General features: G+C 42.4%; 1 protein-coding gene across 1 annotated transcript in view; it reads left to right on the top strand.

The window, feature by feature from the left end:
• Nucleotides 1–2,241: 2,241 nt before the first annotated feature.
• The window catches only part of LOC139629487 (potassium/sodium hyperpolarization-activated cyclic nucleotide-gated channel 2-like), a 32,709-nt gene continuing 12,713 nt past the window's right edge, over nt 2,242–22,237 (top strand). Inside the window, exons 1-4 of the mRNA XM_071492126.1 lie at nt 2,242–3,545; nt 6,044–6,467; nt 8,491–8,652; nt 17,127–17,345. Coding sequence (XP_071348227.1) covers nt 2,371–3,545; nt 6,044–6,467; nt 8,491–8,652; nt 17,127–17,345 — 1,980 coding nt within the window. The 5' untranslated portion in view covers nt 2,242–2,370. The remainder of the gene's footprint in view (nt 3,546–6,043; nt 6,468–8,490; nt 8,653–17,126; nt 17,346–22,237) is intronic.

Raw genomic sequence — 22,237 nt, 5'->3', positions numbered from 1 at the left:
CACCAAGCAGGTAGTGGCTGAGTCACCAGACCAGTGACCTGAGCTTTTCATATTCAGATGAATGGGAATGGCAAATGAAACCTGTATTCCTGAAACTTCCAAAGTTGTCAGTGCAAATAGATGCAGTGTTTCCATCCACTCCAAATATAAAAAGCTGTTAGGCTGACCTACATGACCTTGACAAAACAGAGGCTATGGTGGGGGCTATGGAGGCTATACTTTCAAAAGTATGGGAAAGACATGCAGATTGTGCGACTCCTTACTACACTTTTATTTGTTTTACTGGTTCAGGACACTTGTGTGTCCGAACCACCACACCAATAAGGTCATCATTTAATCTTTCCTATGTAGATTACTGCTCTTCATTTTTTCATTGTAACATGGTTCTCGGGCATCCATCCCACCACCACTTGCCTTCTTGTTTGGTTTTTGGTCTGTACTTCTTTTATTTTTATTGTCATTTCAGTGCATCACTGTGTCTTTTTAGTCACTGTCTTTTGTTGAAAAGTATTTGCAAGTGTCACGCTGCAGCATCACTTAACCAGGAAATTAAACTGGACCTTGGTGCGGCTGCGTAGTGTGGTCTCATGAAACAGAGGGAGGAAGGCAGAGAGAGGAGACAGAGAGGAAGAGGAAGGGAGGGGAGGATAGACAGAGAGAGAGAGAGAGAGATTTGACGCTTGTGACTTCCCAGCACTGATGTCAAAAGGTAAGAAATTTGCAAAAAGAAGATTTGAAACCAAATTGAGGGTGAATTTTTATTAGGTTTTTCATGGAAAGTTGGTATTTAGCAGGGATGATATGTGCATTATTAGATCACCACTAGTTGTGTATTCATATTGCTATTGCTAAGTAGGCCTATGTGTATGTATGTATGTAAACTATCCTTTACACATGTGACCAAAATTAGACTGAACCAAAACTAGATCAAAGAAAATAGGTTAGCTACTTAATCTCTTCTCCAGTGACGGAGCACTTGATTATCATGGCCCATATCTTCACTGTGCAGGAATGATGCTTTATAGCTCTGGAACTTTAGCCATAGACACAATCTTAGACTATCTCAGACCATCTTATATATTAGTGCCATTCCTTCCAACAAAGATGCCACTGCATATACTAATGCAGTACGCGTGCAACTAGCTGCTTTTATACTCATGTGATCATACTGTTTAAGCCAGAGCACTAAAGAGTCCATCAGCGCTGCTGAACCTGCATCTCTCTGTCAGTGCTGGCAGTACACTAACACCTCTGCTGTACTTGTTGATGCTTGTTAAAGGTGGTATGTGCACAGATTATGCAGATGATGACTGAGCTGACTCTGCCTCTGGATGCTAAAGCATCTTGCTTTGTAAAGCTGTTGAAAGAGGACTTGTAGCTAACTGAATACTCCTCTAGTGCATTTTTGTGTTTTTATAGTCTGGATACTTCACTTTTTGAAATAAAGGACCAAGAAGGCACAATAACAAAACAGTACAATTTTTGTTGCTCGGACTGTACAGTACACTTTCAATGCACATAAACTGCAGCTGTCCATATAGTCCATATTAGTACCCTGTCACCTGCATCTCTATACCAACAAAAATAGACTGAAGGACAGAAATCAAAGGGTGCCCTTTGAAAGGTGCAAGGTATAGTGTGTTCCCCTTGGGTCATAAACCCAAATACAAGCACCCAGAGGATCATGTTTGAGGGAATGTGTATGAGGATAAATTCACCTTTGGGTAGACAAATGGACATAGACCGTAGAGCCGTCCCTGTTCCTGCCTTTGACAAAGTTTGAAGCTTCTGTTGTGTCAGAATCACAAAATACTGAACATTTGTCTTACACCTTCTGTGCTCCCTCTGTGTGGCCACTGGGCGGCGCTAAATACCAATTAAGAGTGACACCAATTCAGGGTGGTTGTCATTGAAAACACCTTCTAAAACACATGACATCATTTGAGTGTTCATTAACACGTGGTAATTAAACTTTTGGTGTTAGTAGGCTATATACTGTGTTTGACCACATGTTCAATATTTATTTCCTACGATTGTTTTTGCGTAGAGCTACATGAGGCAAGTCATGCTTTAGGTCATGACTGAGAGGCCTCAGCTGCAAATGTGCTTGAACTGAACTGGGAGCAGCGTAAGCTAATGGTTTGATGATATTTGACGCAGTCAAAAGGCTTAATTAGTTTCATTCTTGAGCGTCTCTGACAAGATGACTGGTGAAAGTATAAACGCAGTAGTTTGCAAAGAAGTCACGTCCACCCCTCCCTCTGTCCCTCTCTCCTTTCTCTCTCCCTCTCTCTGCTTCTTCTCTCTCCTCTGTCTCTGATTGGTTTTCTCCAAAGATAATTGGAGGCAAAATTTGATCTGCTTAATGTCATGGACAGGAATGAGGTTTCACCGGCGTCTGCTGCCACCATGAAAAAGAAGGCGGTGGGCGGCAGTGGATTCGGCCACATCAGCGCTCCCAGGGCTGCCGCGTCCAAATGCATAAGAAGCAGCAGCAGCCACAACTGTCTGGACTCCGGTTCTTTTGGCGCACCGAGCGGTAAGCAGCCCGGTGTGGCCAGCAACATCGCGATGGACGAGACAGAGGACGGAGAAGAGGAGTCTAAGTTTCAGCATCCGCGGTTGCGCCGAGCCGGGGGGAGCGGCAGTGGCGGAGGCGGAGGAGGAGGAAGAGGCAGTATCAGGATGAAGAACTTTACGCCAGGAGGGGGAGCCGCGTCCTCGGCTTCCAGGAGGAACTCCAACAAGGAGCCCTGCCTTACGCACACAGAGGACGCTCCTGCCGCCCCACGGCCCACTGCTGCCTCAAGAGCTGCCGAGACCCAGACACCCTCTCCGGGCGATGCTGCCCTGCGCGGCGAGACCAGCAGAGCATCTGGGGCGGAGGCGTCGGAATCGGCGGTCGCGGTAGAGGTTTTAAACGCGACAGCGGGTGATGTTTGCAACAGCGTCGCTCCAATTTCCAGCATGAAATGCAACAAAAACGGAGAATGCAGGAGGGACTCGGGTACCGGGAGCCTGCGCTCAATCATCTCCAAGCAGGAGAAGCAGACAGGAGGGTCGGGGAGGGCCGAGGACGGAGGCAGCGCCAAGCGAGGAGCCTGTAACTCGACTACCGCCAGCATGGATGGCTCAATCACACCAGGCGGGTCCTTGGCTGGGGGGCACGGAGGAGAGAGCGCAAACCCTGGCGTTACTCCTGTGTCCAGCGGTGTCCCGGAGAAAAAGGACTCCAAGGTGTCCTTCTCTAACGCGCCAAGCCGGAAAGCCTCGTCCTCGCTGCACGGCCCGACTCAGACCCAGCAGCCGAGGAACTCTGTCACTTTCCAGAAGCCGGAGGATGGACCGCAAATTGTGCCCGCCGAGGATGCGGAACCTCGGGGCAGCCAAGCCAGCTTCATGCAGCGGCAGTTTAGTAGTATGCTGCAGCCTGGAGTTAACAAATTCTCCTTACGCATGTATGGCAGTCAAAAAGCAGTGGAGAGAGAGCAGGAGAGGGTAAAATCAGCTGGAAATTGGATTATCCACCCTTACAGCGATTTCAGGTAAGAGCTGGGGCCGCCATTGGTTGCACGTTGAAAGTCATGAGGGGCCCGTATGGGTCCCCATTGTCATCTACAACTTAGGCTACTTTATAGTGAGTAACAGCTGTGACTCCATGGGAACACATGTATTATTATTCCAGGGCTAGGGGCTGTTGATTTTTCATCCCTCCCCTTATGACTGAATCCGTAGAGATTTGAACCAGTGCATTGCAACTTGCTGCCATTAATCCCCAAACAACCTGTTGTCTGGCAAACGGACTTCAGCTGAGAGTGTCCTTTCAAGGTTGTAAACAAATCCTAATCCGGTCTGTTTGTACAGTAGCATGTCTGGGATGCTCAACACGCCTGGCCTGCTAACACATCTCGACTTTTCGTTGCAGTGCACTCACATTTAACAGAGGACAGCGATCTGACGCTCGACGAGTTCATTTAAAAAGCCATCATTTTCACAGATCGAGATAATATTCGTTGTAGTATAAGCCGTGCTCTGCGACAAGAGCCGTGCTGATGGGATGTAGGGTATGTGTGTGTGTGTGTGTGTGTGTGTGTGTATGCGATGCACTCAGTAATGGAATGTCACCTTGAGCCAAGTGTGCGAAAACCTCAAGCATGCTCACTGGAGACATATCCGCCTGTACGACTCCCCGGATCCTGCATTTAAATGACGGATGCGCTCAGTTTATCGCGGCTCAACGCTGATAACCCAGCTGGAAAACCCAGCTGCTATTTGTCATACAAATATTTAGGGAAATCCACGAGCCTAGAAGGCTCTTCGTGACCTGGGCGAGGTAAAGATGAGCCCGCAGGGCTCCTGTTCGACATGGATCAGTCGCTGTATTGCGTTTGGCTCAGGGGATCAGCAGCCTCGGTTTTTTTCCTCTGGCTGCTCGGTTCAGTTTCAGCACCACAAACAGAGGACAGCTCCCGTTTCTGATTTGGAGTCGGCTCGCCCGTTTAAGCGCTACCTTTAACCCCCCCCCCCCCCCCACAGCCCATACACACACACACACACACACACACACGCCCTCCCCCACACTCCCACAACGTCCCCCACCCCCCTGCACAGCGCCATTCATGTTTAGACCATTTGTATCACATAACACAGAGTCAGTAGAACACTGAAGGCTAAACCTGAGACATGTCTTCAGCAGCAGAGGTGTAATTTGACAACAGGCCACTTTGGACACCTTTCTTTATCACGCAAACTCCCGCACTGTGAGAGGCTCTCTGCCTCTCTGTGATTCTTATGCTAATGAAGCATGCGCATGGTTGAAGCACCAAAGTTGCTTCAGACATTATCATCGCGGCGGAGTCAGAGCATGTTGCATAAGTCGCAGTGTAATGACTCAGCGCTGCACCTGTCCTGCAGAGAGGCCTCCGACGGGCTCAGCCCTCGCTACTTTTACTCCGTCTGTCCCAGTCACCAAACTGCCACATCACCACTGAGAAAGTGGCAAGTCAGTCGCCTTTTTGGCTTCCATGTGCCCTGCAAGGTCATAAGAGCCGCAAAAATCCGAATACAAATGAACCATTGTGATTGGCTCTCTTTAACAGCTAAATAACATACTTAACATTGATTTATCAGCTTGATACGTAATAACTTTTGCTAATAATATGAGATATTACTTATAAACACCTGAGAGACCCTGGCTGTAAAAATACAGTGGATATGTTCTACCTCCAAAGCCAAATAAGTATTTGGATTTTACCCTTGTTCCTACTAGAACTGTACACCTGTTTGTTTGGAAGAGGCATTATTAACCCCAAGCATAAGTAGTATCAATGTGAAGCATAACATACTGCACATTTCTTTGGCAGCAAATTACTTTTTGGCAGGCAAAATTTACATATTGCCCATAAACCATATATAGTGGAAAACATGAGATATTTTAACGGTATTTTAATGGTCATTTCAGTATTATCTAAACAAACAATGGGAAGGGTCACAACACTTTTCTGCATATTGGGTTTTAATAAGGTCAGAAGAAAGTAAAGCCAGTGTAGAAAACAGAAAGGTTAAGAGAGGAAGGTGACACATGCCTCCATCTTTTAACACATAATTTAGACGTTGAAAATGTAGCCTGAAGAGCAAATTTAGATCAGTCAGTCATTGTCCAGGAAAAACAGCCATGCTCATACATTTTTTTACTTCAAGATAAACTCACATGAGCAGTGACAATCAGATTCATTTTGTTGTATATATAGAACACAGAGAAACTGCTTATAGACAGTGATTATAGTTCATGTAAGTCCTGGAAAAATAAAGTTCAGTATCTCTTATTACTCACTGCATGTTGAGGCAGCCAGAGTGTAGCTCCTGCACTTCGTTTATACTTTTTTCTGTCTTGAGGTTGGAAGTCTCTTGTGCCTATTGGCTTTCTCTTATCTAACTCTATATTTGTCCCCCCCCCCCCCTTTTTTTCCCTCTCCTGTACTCCACACACACCCATGTAAACACACTCTCATGTACACACCACAACTACACACACACCTGCTAGGTTCTACTGGGATTTCACAATGCTGCTGTTTATGGTGGGCAACCTGATCATCATCCCCGTGGGCATCACCTTCTTCAAGGACGAGACCACCACACCCTGGATCATCTTCAACGTGGTCTCCGACACCTTCTTCCTCATGGACCTGGTGCTCAACTTTCGCACTGGAATCATCATTGAGGACAACTCTGACATCATTTTGGACCCTAAAACCATTAAGAAGAAGTACCTAAAGACTTGGTTCATTGTGGACTTCATCTCCTCCATCCCAGTGGATTACATATTCCTCATAGTGGAGAAGGGAATCGACTCAGAGGTGTACAAGACTGCTCGGGCCCTGAGGATCGTCCGATTTACCAAGATCCTAAGTCTTTTGAGGCTGTTGAGGCTCTCCAGATTAATACGCTACATTCACCAGTGGGAAGAGGTAAGAGCATGCATTTCATGATTGTCCCTGTGTAAATATTATAATAAATCTAATCACACATCTCTTAGCCACAGAGGGAAGAAACACCCAATCTAGTTGGTGATAAAAGGTCGCTGATTTGCCTCCAATATGCTGATGTTGGCTCATGACCAAACCAACAATCTGCTTGCTCTGAGCTGCCTGCTCTCCTCCGCCTGGAGGCTCAGTGTTCATGTTCTCACCTGCCACCTGGTGAGAAATGTATAATGTCAGCAGGATGTTTGAGCTTTAACAAACTTTGCATCCTAATTACTGTTATTGTCACACAACCCCCCACCCCCTCTACCCTTCTGTCTCCCTGTCTGACCTGGCAGGCCCAGGCGGTCTAATAAGGAGCCTATTACCAGGGCAAACACAGTTAATCAATTAAGATGCCAGAGGAAGAGCAGGTGGGGGAGAGGGTGATGATAATATGTAGCACTAGGAGGCTGTTGACTGCGATTATATATGTCACTAATTGTTAATTTCGAGCGATTGGAGAGGTTAGTTTAAGCTGGCTCTACAGGCCTGACTTGTAGACTTTGGATGTGAAGATAGGTGCTGTTACCGGATAGAGTCCCAAGACTGATCTCTAAGACCCAGTCCTGTCCTTCCTGGCCACTCAGTTTTTATTTACTCTGTGGAGGATGCACTTTGTCTGGGCCCTGGTCCAGCCTCTCTTCGGACTCCTTCCACAAATAAAGGCGAGCAGCCTGGGAGACAGGAGGTCCCAAGATGTCATGAGATCACTCGACTTTTCGTTTGTGTCAGTATTCGGCAGCATGGTGTTGGCATTTTGCAGTGGTGAGCAGCGCAGTAGAGCTCGGCTGCTCACTTGACCTTTGGATAATTGGATTTCTGAAGATATGATGTGATACGCACACATACACACACACAGTGGTGCATGATGGGAAGTGATACTTGGCATGCATGGAGAATGAGAGCGGCGATATGGTGGAAAGTGAGACACTGACACAGGCGGTGCCCACTTTAAAATGCCTGTCTTTTTGACATTATCAGCCATCATTTTATTTTGAAAACCCAAGTATCTGAACCTTGAGCTACTTTTAGTTCCTGAAACAGTCTTGGAGCTGTCAATGGTATTGAACACATTCATCGTTCATCGACACAATTGTACAATGCAGTTTCTCTCATCCATCTTCAGTGAAAATGGTTTGACAAATTACTATTTTGTCAGTTACTGAAAAACTGACAGAGAAAACCCCATAAAGGGTAAAGCGGCATTTAGAAAGATCAGCATATGTGATTCATGTCCAGTCTCATTCTTCATCACTGCCTTCACAGAGTATCACTTCTCCCTCAGCTGCACTGAGTAAGAAATGACCCATTTCTCATTCTTTGATAGTAGACTTTTATTAGACAATGTTGGCTGTTCTTACTATGAAAAGTACCGTCACCTCTACAGTTTTACACATCATTTATATGATTACTGCATTTAAGCAGTAACAGTGAGTGGTTTGTTGACGTCAGTCAGGTGATAAGATTATTGGCCTAAGTGACTGTCCGGTGACTCAGAATGATTGATGGGTGAGGGGAGTTGTTAAGGATCATGATGGTCCCTGTCCATCATCCTGTGTGCTTGAATGTGTGTATTTGTTCAAGTTGGCATGTCTATCTGTGTTGTTAGTGTATCTTTGTGCCTCCAGGCTTGCGTGAGTGTTTTGTGTGTGTGACAGGACTCTGTGTGCGTGTTTGAGCCTCTGATAGATGTCATGTGTCTCTGTGTAACAAATGTCTTGCCTGCTCCTGCTGTGTTTGACTTGGGACTGATGGGAGCCTGTCTCCCCTACTCATTAATCAAACTTGGTGTAATCCTAAGGAGACTGTGGAGTTGAGTAGGTAGCCATTCCTGCTGCTGTAATATGATTTTAACTGTTTAAGTAGTTCATACCCAAAATACAAGGTCAATCTTTGAATCTAACATATTCTGTTTTTCTCACAGCACAGTTTAAACTCCACTTCTTGTCTTATTGTCTCGCTCCAGATCTTCCATATGACCTATGACCTGGCTAGTGCGGTGATGCGAATCTTTAACCTAATTGGTATGATGCTGCTGCTGTGTCACTGGGACGGATGCCTACAGTTCCTGGTTCCCATGCTGCAGGAGTTCCCCTCAGACTGCTGGGTGTCCCTCAACAAGATGGAGGTATGTGTCAGGGAATCATGTCCGCGCATATGAAGTTGCATATATCACCCCGGAACTGGATCTACATTTTTATTCTGAGCTGATTGGGAAAGAGCTGATTGTGGTCACAGAGTATTGATCAAATTGTCTGACTGTCATCAAAAAATATTGGCTGTATGTCAATCAATATGTTGTTGCCATGATAAATGCTTTCTTGTCTTTTACTGAAAGAGAAACTACAGTATCATCAGATGAAAAAGCAAATCTCTGTATGAACCTATGCATCTGAATTTGATTTATTATTTTAAACACCGGAAAATGGGTTCCTGTTCCTCGTAACTCAACTTTTGTTGCCACAAAATTAAATCAGTAATAAATATACTGTAGGTCCAAGTCACTGGCACAAGACCAGGAGTGGAAAGCCACATTAGTGGATGTGTGAGATTGTCCTCAAGGACAGCGGCACTGTGAAGTAAATACTAACATCCACAAGCTAACAAGTTCACAGTGGCCGCTAATTATCATTAGCATGTTCTTTACAATGTTCCCCATTTTAGTTTAGTGTGTTAGCATGTAAAACTTGCTAATCAGCAATAAATACAAAGTACAACTGAGGCTAATAAGAACATCATTAGTTTTGTCCATATTTGGTCATAAATCAATGTGTTTGACAAATCAAAATTTGACCAGATCATGGCGAGCTTGAAAAGTCAGAGAAACACTAAAGTCAATAGGATTAATTGTCTGAAAAGCAAAAAATGACTGTCCAGGATTTATTGCCAATCCATAGTAGGTATTGATATTTTACAGGATAAGTTAAAAAACCTCTGGCACCGGAGGAAAAACCAGTGGATTACCAAAGTCATTAGAATTCATCCCCTAAGGACCATGAAAATTGCTTGGCAATCTACCCAACAGTTATAACAGATATAACATATTTCAGTTTTGACCAAAGTATTGGACCGACACCCCGAAAATCATGCTGCGAGCACTTCTAAAAAAGGTTCCTGTAGGTTAGCTTTGAAAGTTATATATTCTGCAGCTTGGTTTCAAGAGAGTCATCTTTGAAAACAGAGTACTGCACTACTCAGACAACCATGATTAGCTTAAGTGATGTCTGTAGCTATTGTACCTATACTGATTCAGGAATAGTCAGTATTTCTTTCCAACAAATCAAGACAATTGCTCATATCACCAGCCTCTGCTGTTGCATTCAGTCGTTGTGCCAGACAGAAACAACATTAGACCACCAATGAATCAGAGAGATTTAACACGCCTCTAGATCCCTCCGTGCCTCCTCTTCAGTATGGTGGGGTGATGACAGGAAAGATAAAAGAGGAAAACAGGGATTGAATGAGCAAGGGGGGTTATGGCCGGGCAGCTGGGCTCTTTGTTGCCATGTCTCACTCAGAGAGATAAAAGCTGGTTGTTTATAGGTCTGTCTGTCAGCCCAGCCTTTTTCTGAGCAAGGGGGGACCACACTAACCCAGACAGCAGGAACAGGTCCAAATGGGGTTTTAAACAGATTGGGTCTTGCTCCCCTACAGCGTCAGGGGTGGCCATGAACGCTTGTAAATTTCAGATTTGAAGTATTTCCTGGATGACAGCAGTTTTTTATTGCTGTACAATAGTAATTCCAGTTAAAACAATTTAATGTGACGATGAGAGTGAATAGCCTCGCTTTCATGTTGGTGAAAAGGAAGGAAATCCTCTTTGTTTAATGTGCCAGGTGGGGACATACTGCAGTTTTACCGGTGCTATTTTGTAGAGATTGACAACATTGACAAAATCATATATTACAATACTGACTCAGGATCTCAGTATCAATAATGTGACTATGTTTTGGGTTCTGATGAATGGTGCTTTCATAAAGTAATGGCAGTACAAGCTAAGAAAAAGACAAGAAGAAAAATATCATCTAATATTTACTATTGTGGCAAAACAGGTAGAGGCTATTGTTGTTAAGTCCACCATTAAAACAATCATCTAACTTCAGAGAGAAATTTCACATTATTGCAGTATAACCTCTTGGATCATCAAAAGATAACATGTAAATCACATATACAGTAGTTCAATGCTGAAACCAGAATGCAGACATTTAGAAACTTAAATCAGAGCAGGTGTGTCCGCTGTCCCTGAGGCTGACTCTCAACCACATCATGACTAAGTCTTTGATGTTGCAGACTAGTAAAGAGTCCATCTTGCATTTCCTTTACCTGCATCATTCAACTGTTTGCCCTCTTCTGAAATACACACTCGCTCTCATTGTAACAAAGGAAAGCAAATACTGAATCCTTGTATCCATGTCTCCCTGAATCCAAAAAAAATGTAAGAGACAATTAATCAGCAACTATTTTGATAGCTGGATAATTGTTTCAGTCCATTTTCAAGCAAAAATACCAAACATTCACGCGTTCCTGCTCTTCTTTTGCTGCTTTTCTCTGATGATTTTTCTGTCTCTGATTTCTCTGAGACACTGCAATATTTTGACATTTGTACATTGAGAAAATAATCCGCAGACTAATCAATGATGAAAATAATACTTTGTTACAGCCCTACGTGTTATTTAAATACACAGATATTCGTTTGCTCAGTCTCTTGTTATGGGCTTCCTTTTATTCTGTGTATGTATAATGTAAAAATGACATAAACAGTGCTGACTTTCCCCACAGCCCTGCAAGCAAAACAACCTTAACCTGAAGAAAACTTATATAATATATATATATATAATATTTCCACTATTAAAAACTTACATGACACACAAGGGGACAACCTTGCAGTATGTACAGTGTATCCTGAAGTCCAGGATGATGAAGTTCAGAGCTGACAGGCCACTGACTCCTCCATTGCTCTCTCCCTCTGCATAATCAAAGACAGTCAGTCTCTTGAGAGCCGTCACTCTCAAACTAAAGGGCCAGTCTGGCATGGTACAGGCTGCCTACAGCCACCTGAGACCACCCCCCTATTGAGTGGCTGACAACTTGTAACATTAGCCAGTGTGTTGCAGCCAGGCCATCCATCAACCCTCGCACCCTACAGTGGCTCTGGTGGTGTGGGGCCCACAGGCAGGACCCATGGAGGGCGTTGAGAACGCTCTGTAACTCTGGATGACATCCACCAACCAGTAATTGGATTTTGTCTAACTTGTAATACCTCAGGGAACATAGGTTGTTTTTGCATTACACCCCAACTTCCATCCATTAATTCATTTAGTTTATATTTAGCATTAGCTTTACGCAGCCTTGTCAGCCACAAAGTTAATTTCCGTGGTAGAGAGCAGTTTGGTGGCAGACCCTCGCTGCGTCAGTGGAGTACAGAGGCAACTGGTTAATAATAGTGACAGCAGCACTAACTGACAGACACGGGGTGTATAGTTTCGACTCTGTAATTACAACTGTGTGTGTACCCATCCCTTACTGTATCCACATCACAGAGATGTCTCTTTCCTATTATCCCCCACTGCTATCAGCAGGAGGCGGCTTTGCAGTACAGTGGTCTGCTGGCTCGGAGAAGATAAGCCAGTAATCACTATGTATGGTGTTAAATCACTTTATTTACTTTATTTTTATTTGTTTGACCAAACAGTACTACAGGCCTGCTGCTGGATGTGGCAAATTTGATTTGAACTACTCTCTTGGCCTTTCACTGCATATAACATGAAAAGTGAAAGCTGCTGTCCAACCTCTGTAAATGGACAAGAAATTAGGTGGTGTTTGTTTCCTGGGCGAGGAGAGAAAAGGATGTGATTATGTCAGTCCCACAGGAACTCAGGTGTTTTTGTTCTCAAAGATCTCATTGCGCCGAGTGCACGCCGTGCTACAATATTCCTCTGAAGCAAGAAGCACCATTACTGCACTTTAAACATTACTCAAGCAGCATTGAAATTACTTGTGTTGAGAGCAATTCAAGCCCAAGTGCAAATGTTTTGAAGACAGAGCAACACTTACTTTGGTACATATGATCACAGTAAAAGCACCATTGTGACTTTGACCATTTCCCAAACAAATACAGTATACAATCTATCCACTTCCAATTCAGTCATGCCTTCCATAGTGGTATTATTTCATGTTTGGGAAAAGGTTTTCTCACAGATAAGCTTCCTCAAGAGGAAAAAAGTTCAAAGCAAGCCCAATGGGGCATCCTCCAGACTACGTAATTGTAGACTGTCATTATGGCCTCTCTAAAAGTAATGCAATACAGAAGCCATCTTCATGAGAAATCAGGGGCACTCCAAAGATTTTACACATAAAGTTCAGTTTACATCATGAGGATTACTAAGCAGCTGTGTAACATGCTTTGTAAGACCTTTGTAGGAGCTTTGTCAAGTCTGAAAAAATAACCCTGATAATACTACAAGGTGGGTTTACACCTGTTTTTGTTGTACATAAAAAACTGGATGGTAAACATTGGACATTTTAAACAATCTTGATATATTATTTTTTACATTTGGCTAAGGAGGAAAAGTTGGTGAATCAATAAAAGCAAAATGTGTCAAAGTGCAATGGAAACAGACTAAATCTTGAGGTAAATGAAGTATGTGATTGAGATATATGCTGATGAGACAAAACATAGCAGCACATGAAAACAGAAATTGTAACATTTCTCACATTAATTTATGAAACAAAAATGAGGTTGAATTTTGACTGGTGCTCTTTTAATTACGTCTTTTGCAATGGTTTAACGGCACCCGACTGGAGAATTAACATCAACTGCTGATCTCGACAAACCAAACAGAAGTAGATGAAAATATTAATTAATTTGCATTTTCTTTTACTAATTGTCTTGAAATGCAGTTAACATTTGCACTACATTTGGACGTACACCTACTTATAGCAATGTCATTAGGGTTTAATGAAAACATTTAATCAAGTTTCATCAGGGTAAATGTAGTGTTTTTGGTACTTCACTCATACTGGGAAGTAAAAGTTGGGGAATCGTGGATCCATCAGGTCCATTTTAATCTGTGTCTCACAATCTTCCCACCTGAATGTACAATGACTTCCTCTTACTAATTAATCTTCAAAAAAAGTCAGTAATAAAAATTGTCCTAATATTAGTGATAACAGTACTTGTAAGGAGTTTGTTACACTTTGATTTCTGTACACAATATATGAAGCCAGCTAAGTTAAAGCTGGAAGCAGACAGAAATAGATAATCTGGCTCTATCCAAAACTGAAAGATATATGTTATATCTGGTTTGTTTTACCAGTACACAAGTAAAAATGTAAAAATATGCTGCAACTAGCCAGGCTAGTTGTTTCCTTCTGCTTCCAGTCCTTAATCTAAGCTAAGATAACTGTCTCCTGGTTCTTGCTCCACATGCACAGAAATGATATCAGTTAAAATCATACAACAGCATAAATTAGGGGTTAAATGAATTAACCCAAACGATGTAGCTACACCACTCCAGACAGCCATCACATGTTGTTCATGCTGATAGATTACTACATGCCTCTTTCCTTTGACCTTAAAATGAAATAAATGGGACAGAGGATGCCTTAGTTTCCACATTCAGTAAAAACATATTTCACTGTCAGCACCACAGGTTATAAAGGGACCACACACACTCAGTGAGGCAGATGAGCTGAAGAAAGAGATGTAGAAAGAAGGGAGCAGGAGACTGAGGTGACTGTACAATAAACTCAGATAACACATTGTATTAAACTGGTGGGCCAGGCCAGAGGTCTTGTTACATGTGCGTCAGTTATCTTTTGATATTTGTCCAGCTTATCGTCCATTGGACACACAAACTGATTGGCCAGTCAATGTGTTGTAACTCCATTTTCCATTATCTGCTTCTGTCTGTCTCTGTCATTTCTTCCATAACTGTACCTGTCAGACCAATACGGAGCCTCAGTGCTTTAACCTATGGTGTAGAGTGAACTGATGTGAGTGGTAACAAGGCAAAAGTTTTCGCTTTTTTTGTGGTTGAGATTGAAATGTCTGGACAACTACTGGAAGAGTTGCCACGCAATTTGGGGCAGATGTTCCTTCAGCCTCAGCTGTTTTGTGCTAATTAGCAAATATTAGCATGTTAACATGCTACACTATGATGATAACAGCAGTAGACATTGATGAAAATGCTGACTATTTTAAACATACCCTTTTCCTAAATGTTCAGGAAAAATAAAGACTGCATTTCTTATATCTGTCTCACCCAACACTAGCTATGATATCACAAAATCTCACAAAAGACTTGACGTGTTGACCTTTCTGCTCACACCGTCTCACACAACTTTCATACTCACAGCATGATACACATTTGTCACCACCACCCTCTTTCGTGCTAAACGTTTTTTCTATCATTTTGGTTTTCTTTACAATGAGCCTCACAGCTATAGCCCAGCTATAGACTCATGGTATTTTTTTCTTCATATCCTGATCTAAATGTTGGTGCACTTTGTCTGTGGTGAGTAAATATGTCACTCCTTGAAGGCACATCACTTAAGTTGCACGTGGTCATTCTGTGTGGCAGAAGAAATTCACGCCTGCTGCACAGCAATGTTACCACAGCACGTATAAAGACGCATGTTAAGACGCTGGGAGATAAATTTAAAGCCCCTGCATTATCAGACAACTGCAGACTATCTGCCACTAATGGATAATTACCAACAAAGCCACGGATTGTTCCCAAACTGAAACCTCCATGGAGGGCTGTTGAGACTTGTGAGGACATGGAGTCTCTCTCTCCCTCTCTCTTGGCTGTGCTATTTCAGAATCAAAGTGCTCATCGTTCATCTATTATTTAATCTGTTTCACTCCACTGTTTCTCTTTCTGTTTTCACATACACCATTTAGTCTCAGCCCACTTGGTGGAGCTATATTTATTTTTGGAGTCTACATTTTCCTCTGTTCATGATGGAGAAGTACTTCTAATCACTGTGTGGCCCTTTAATGTTTTGCCTTGTGGACCTCTACAGAGACATGCTTTTATGTTGTACCTATGATACTCCCCTTTAACAGCTAATTATTATTTTCAATATTGATTGATCTGTTATATTTTTGACTATAAAACATCAGAAAATAGTGCAAAATACTCGTCATAGTTCCCACAGCCTAAGATGATGTCTACAGTAGTTTGTTTCATCTGACCAACACGTTAAAACCCCATAGTGTCTAAATTACAATCATATCACAAAGAGAAAAGCAGCACATATTTACACGTAAGAAGCTGAAACCAGAGACTATTTTTGCTTGATAATCGACTTAACAAATAGCCGATTAGCAAAAGGATTGCCTGATAATTTTTTATCAATCAAATAACCAATTTGATTATTAGTCTACTCTGCTCTACACTGCTTCATAATAATATGCAGTTATGCTATTATTGTTAGCATTTGAGCATGTTGTCACTTTCCAATGAAACCTATAAATCTCTAAATTTGGCGACTGAATTTTTTCAGATTAACTGAAAGATCACGTGTTTGTACCGCTTCATCTAAATGAACCCTGTAAAAACCATTTGAATATCTAAAAAGGCTTTGGCCAAATGCAGAAATGAAGATTTTCTTAGCTCATGAAAAGTTATTTTGGAGATAATTGGTTGTCACAGGACTACAACTTAGTTTAGAATAAGCCAGGAATATAATAGCAGATGCACTAATAGACTGGTAATGTACTTCTGTAGGTTATAAGAGAGGATATCTGAAGGTACGCTATAACCTCTGTGTAGCCTGGTGAAAATTTAGAGAGGAGTGTTTGTGAGAGAGTGCATGTGTCAGGGGGCCATCATACAACTTTTTTTTTTACGCTCTTGAAACCAGGCTCTAAGAGGTTTTCAAAATGCTGTTTCAATCCAAACTTTTGGCTACATCTTGCATTAATTGGCATCAGCAGTCTGTTCACACTGAGGTCACTGGAGTCACCACTACGGAAGATGCTAATGAAAGAAAAAGGGGAACAAAGGAAGCTCAGTGAACACAAGAATCAGGTCAGTTGAGCTTGTTGCTCAGCTTTTATGAGCAGGAGAGTTTTGGCTCAAAGCTATAGTGAAATAACACTGAGCCATTATTTACATCTGAGAAAGTATTAGTGTTGATTCAATGACACGATTAATGTGCCTTGATGTTTTTGTAAGTGATGAACTGAGGTTTGTCCCGTCATGAATCTCCACACAGGCAGGCAGCTAGGTGACCACTGGCTGGCTGTCACCGCCTGTAGTAGATTCCTATTCACAGAGCTCTGAAAGGGCATATTTAATGACCTCTCATTATCATTCCTCTCGGAGGAAATAATTTTCAAACCGTCTCTACTTTACTGATTAGGCCTCGAAGGATTCCCCTGATGTCGTTTCCACTTTCTCCCTCTTTCCCTCTAATGCAGCTCTGTCCCTGGAGTTCTCATTTGTATAAGTGCTTTTCCGTGACCCCGCTGTCCCCAAAGCTTTTCTTCTGGTTCCCTACTCTCTGCCACCACTTTCCCTCAAAACATGTCTTTTATATAACATTGATGTCTTTAACTGTTTCTTTATCTCCTCTTTTTCTCTCTCTCTGCAGAATGATACCTGGTCAGAGCTGTACTCCTTTGCTGTATTCAAGGCAATGAGCCACATGCTGTGCATCGGTTATGGCCGGCAGGCCCCGGAAAGTCTATCAGACATCTGGCTCACCATGCTGAGTATGATTGTAGGAGCTACTTGCTATGCTGTTTTTATTGGCCATGCAACAGCCCTTATCCAGTCCCTGGACTCCTCCAGACGGCAGTATCAGGAAAAGGTGAGGAGCTTCATTAAATCAGCTCTGTCCCCTGTTCTACACCCTTTTGTGTAAATATTCTTGGTGTCTTGTGCATAATTTTGTACACATTTTCAAAATTCAGCCAGCCAAATTCAGTATGACCCTTTGGATCCTCACTAGAAGTTAAATTAAAGTTCTGTGGGTTTTTGGGACGCTACAATTTATTATCAGTGCTGATACTAAAATCAATAAGTGGATCGGGGATCGGCCAGATGCGAGAAGCCTCTTAAACATTATATGTAGAGATTTCCATTCTCTTCAAGTTAATTATTGATATTGGTAAATGTTAACTGGAACCATTGACAAAGATTAATTCCATGTAGTGGATGGATGGATGGATGTTAACGAAAAACTGGTGAAGGAGAGAGGCTCATATCTTATTAATGAAGGACTTTCAGCAACTTGCACAAGCCTAAAGAGTTGTTGGTGTAGAACGTCTCTATTTGTAGTTAAAGGACTGATGTGGATTGACAATTTCATGTAACCCTTACACCCAAATGAGGATTTGGACCTTAAGTCTCACAGAGGACCTTACAGAGTTTGTTGCTGGAATCAGTGTCAATGGGGGAAAAGTTGGATAGGTTTCACTATGTGTGACTGGCCCACCAGGGGAGGTCAGTGGGGTTGAAGAGCTCCTTCAATTTTTTATATTCCCTTATTAGATCAAACAATGACACAGCTCATTAACACATGCATATTTTCTTTTTCTCCGCTATTCTCTTTGTTTATGATTGAATGCAGTTGATTTAGCGTTATTGAATATTGGCTGCTAATTTGTAGCCTTGTCTATTCAGGATTTCTATACAATGAATATGAATTTTAAAAAGTGTAAAACTGTGTATATGACTAGCTTTACTGTGGTGCAACAGCATCACCCTTTCCTCTAGGTTACGACCTTAATTACACCTGCTCAGGTCCTGTTAAACCACTCATATATGTTGTCATTGGACAGTATTCTTCTTTGACTATCAGACATCTGTTAAAACAGGGATGGGGATCAGAGCATTGCTGAGCAGTGCTGCAGCAGTGGTCTGTGGTGGTAACAGCGCAGCCTCTGTTTCCAAGCAGAGTCTTGCTGCTGGGGAGCAGGGGGAGTGTTGCTGGCTTTCAGCAGCCAATCAGACGCTGCGGGTGTGTTCGGCCAGGTAGAGCCACGTCGCCAGGGGCTGGGCGACTGTGTGTGTGTGTGTCAGAGCTGATGTTGGAGAGAGAGACAATGAAGCATAGAGAGAGAGAGAGAGAGAGAGAGAGAGAGAGAATGCGTGTGTGTGTGTGTGTGTGTGTGTGAGAGAGATATGATGTCCCCTTGGGCAGCAGTAGAATTGATGAGGCAGCAGACCTGTGTGTCCTGCCAATGTCATCCTGAAGGTGACGTAAGCAACCATGGCTGCCTCTCTCTCTCTTCCTGATCACTTACTGCTCTCTCACTCTACCTGCACTCTGTGTCGTCTCTTATGCGTCTTTAGATATCCCTCTTAACATCATCTCATCCCTTCTTTATTTTTTCCCTCCACCTCTTAAATACGCTCCACCTGATTTTCCCCTCTATCTGGTCTTTATCTCTCTCTCTCTCTCTCTCTCTCTCTCTGTCTGTCTGTCTCATCTCCTCTGGATCTGAATTCCTCTCTTTCTTCTTCTCTTCCCCTCTCTCTATCCTCTCTGGTGGTGGTGTCCTTGAGAGGTGCAGTGCTACTGCTAACCGGCTGCTACAGGGAGCAAAGTGAGGGGGAGGGGAAACCTGTGGGAGACGGAAGGGCCTTGTTGTCGACACAGGTCCTGGTGCGCTGCGAGATATTTGAACACTGTCTGTTTCAACATCGTTTAGAGTGACTTCGTCTGGCTAGAGTTGTGTGGAACTCCCCGTAGGGTTTTTTCAGCCTTGTGGATGGACGCTTGGGTATAAATCATGTCTAATAAATGGTTTAGAAGACGACGATTCAGCAAGTTGAGTGCTGACTGGTGCTCTCCTCTTTCCTGTGTGTCCTGGATGATGGGAGTTAAAAGGCTAGAGAGAAATCTGTTGTGTTTTATCTATGAGGAATGTTTTTGTCCAAGAAAGAGACCAATCTTCAGCTGTTTTCCCCTTAGTTTTAAATATCCTGTTGAATTTGCACCAGAAGTCTGAACCCCGGGTTGTATAAGTATAAAGTATGACCCTCAAACAGCCTGTAAGAAGTAAGAAACATATGCTTTCACATCAGAAATCTGTCCGTAATACTGCGTATGCACTCATATTCAGACGTTTTCTAATGTGTCCTCACCCCATCCCAGTATTTTTTTTTTCTGCTGAGGGCAGGAAAGTGCATTTCCCCAGGACCTTTTTCTGACCAGTTCTGAGATTTTCTTTTTTTTCTACTGCAAAGTTTTTTTTTCTGCTGCTCTGTGAGGATTAGTATTTGAGCTGAAGACATGTATATTAAAAAAAAAAAAAGGAAAAAAAAAGAGCAGAAAAGTGCCAGCAATGCCAGTGAGGCTGATGCTGATGCTGCTGGGTGAATTCACCACGCCTCCAGAAAGGACTGTGAGTGACATTTTTATCATTTGGAGACTTTTAGCAAAACAAGTCTGCTGGCAGTCTGTTACAGCCCCAGTGAGGCTCGAGCTAGCATTGTGTGGAGGTTTCCATTTCAGCCCAGCTGTAATATCAGACTCAGAATCCATGCAGGTTAAATTTAGGTAGAATTTGGCTTTGTTGCTTTGGTGCAGAGACCTGTGAGTTATTTATACACAGTAATAGTGTGAAGTGACAGATAGCAGACAAGGAAGCCGCCTCACTTGTGTCATAGTTTGCCTCTTCGAATGTACCAATGCAAATGATAAATTTAGGAAAGTATTTGTGGTGATCACGAAATTTGGCAGCAGGCTTTTGAAAGTTTGGAGGTCAGAATTAATGTTTGCTGATAACTGACCTACAAAACTGCGCGTCTGGCCAACAGAAACACAAGCATCATTAAAGGCTCTTCACACCCACTCACATGGGTGCTTTCACTTTTTTTGCCTGATTAGAGTTGGTCTCATTCTGCTTTCATGCACCACCAGCTGAATAAGAAGAAAACCTCCCTTTATGTCAACCAGCGAGTTTTCACACCCACTGCTGCTTTTGGTGAAACCACATACAGACTGTGTATAGCTTGTTTTTAAATTACACAAACATATTTAATTGCAATATTTCAAAATTGGATTTTATTTAGATGCAGTGATGGTGGCTGTTGATTCTGTAGAGATATCTTGACTGACAGAAATTCACAAGATCTCAGGGTGTGGCTGACATGAAAATTTTTTGGTCCAACAAAATGACGTAAATGTGGCATGTACAGTAGTACTGTGCTGGACTGACGTCTGTCTCAACCTCCTGTCAACCCTGTGGCACCAGGTAGGGTGGGAGAGGTTACACCTTTATAACTGGTTCCTAAAATTTGGGCACCTCTCTGCCTAACTTCAATCTGACAGGTGAAAACAGCCGTGCAGGTGTCACAATCTGCCCTCAGTGACTCTTTGGACTCTTATTTCCTGCTCTATTTTGAAATTACTTCCTTGTGTGTCTGTTGATTGTTTTACTCCTTGGTTGTGTCTGAAATCACTCACTGCTCCCTTTATAGTCAACTATATAGGGAGTTTGCAATTTAGTCGTGCTGTTTGAATGTAGGCTATAGTGAGAATTATTATACCCTGTGCAGTGGACTCATAGTATCCTACAATGCATTGTGAAAATTAGAGTACAGCCAATGGTCACTAACCACACAATATACACCATCATGCATTGTACTCCTGCTGAAGTAAGGAAAAACGGGGCAGAGAAAATGACCTGAATAATGTCCGACAGTGTTTTGTTCATTTTGTAGTCGTCCACGTAGAACTACCTACATGGTGAGTAGGGAGAAGTGAATGAGTGAGTGATTTCGGACACAACCTCTGTCTTTTTTTCCCCTGTGTCTATGATCTTGCCCTCACCGGAGTATTAAAGTCTCTCTGTTCTCTTCATTCTTTGTCACTTTGTCTGTTATGTTTCCTGCGTTTGTTCCCCAGTGTTTCCCTTTGCGTCTGCAACCTGTGTGGAGTTCTGTTGTCTGTTCCAGTTTTTTTTTTTTTTTTTTACCCCCTTCCTGTCGAATCATCTGCCTGTGTGCCTGTTTATTTTCATCATTAAATTATCATCTCTGCAACTACCTGCCCTCATGAGTGACTGAATTTGGGTCCTGCAATCACTGAACTGTCACAGCAAAGCCTTTAACAGTGACTTGTTAATCAGGGGTAGGTGGAGAGTGCACTATGTAGTTTGACAAACATGCTAACTATGTTCAGCTCGCAGCGTTCATCTCTGTAATCACTCAGCCACTGCAGAGGCTTTTTTTTTTCCACAGCAGACATTTTGACTTGTCACAGCAGTAAAAGCGCATATGTTACTAAAAACATTAAGCCTAAGCTATGCTTAATTTTTTAATATGATTCTTACTATGAAATGTCAAAAAAAATATCTTCAGTGAAACAGACCTATTCATTTTGTTATTTCCTCATTTTTTGACAACATAAATCTTAGAAATATTCACATAATTTGCAAGTTGTAGTTATAGATGAAAAATCAGCATTGTGTGCGTCATAATTCCAAATACAGGCCTATTCTAATTTATTATTTACAAATATTACTTATTTAAGGAATATTTAGCATTTAGAAACACTGCAGAATAATGTTTAGTCTTTCTTTGGTTTTGGTCCTTATGTTGCAGTACAGTGAAAATCATGCATCTCTAAATTTGAACATTTTTAAACCACCTCCTACTTATTAAACTAAAAATAAACCATTAAAAAACCCACAGGAATATCTGAAAAATGCATTATCATGAAGCAGGAAACAGGGCTGTTGACATTTTGGA

The sequence above is a fragment of the Trachinotus anak genome, unplaced genomic scaffold (genome assembly GCF_046630095.1).
Source record: "Trachinotus anak isolate AG129_WGS33_773 ecotype Australia unplaced genomic scaffold, CSIRO_AGI_Tana_v1 ptg000012l, whole genome shotgun sequence".
Lineage (NCBI taxonomy): Eukaryota > Metazoa > Chordata > Actinopteri > Carangiformes > Carangidae > Trachinotus > Trachinotus anak.
Note: the sequence above shows the minus strand (reverse complement) of the source record. Positions and strands in the feature narration are given on the sequence as shown.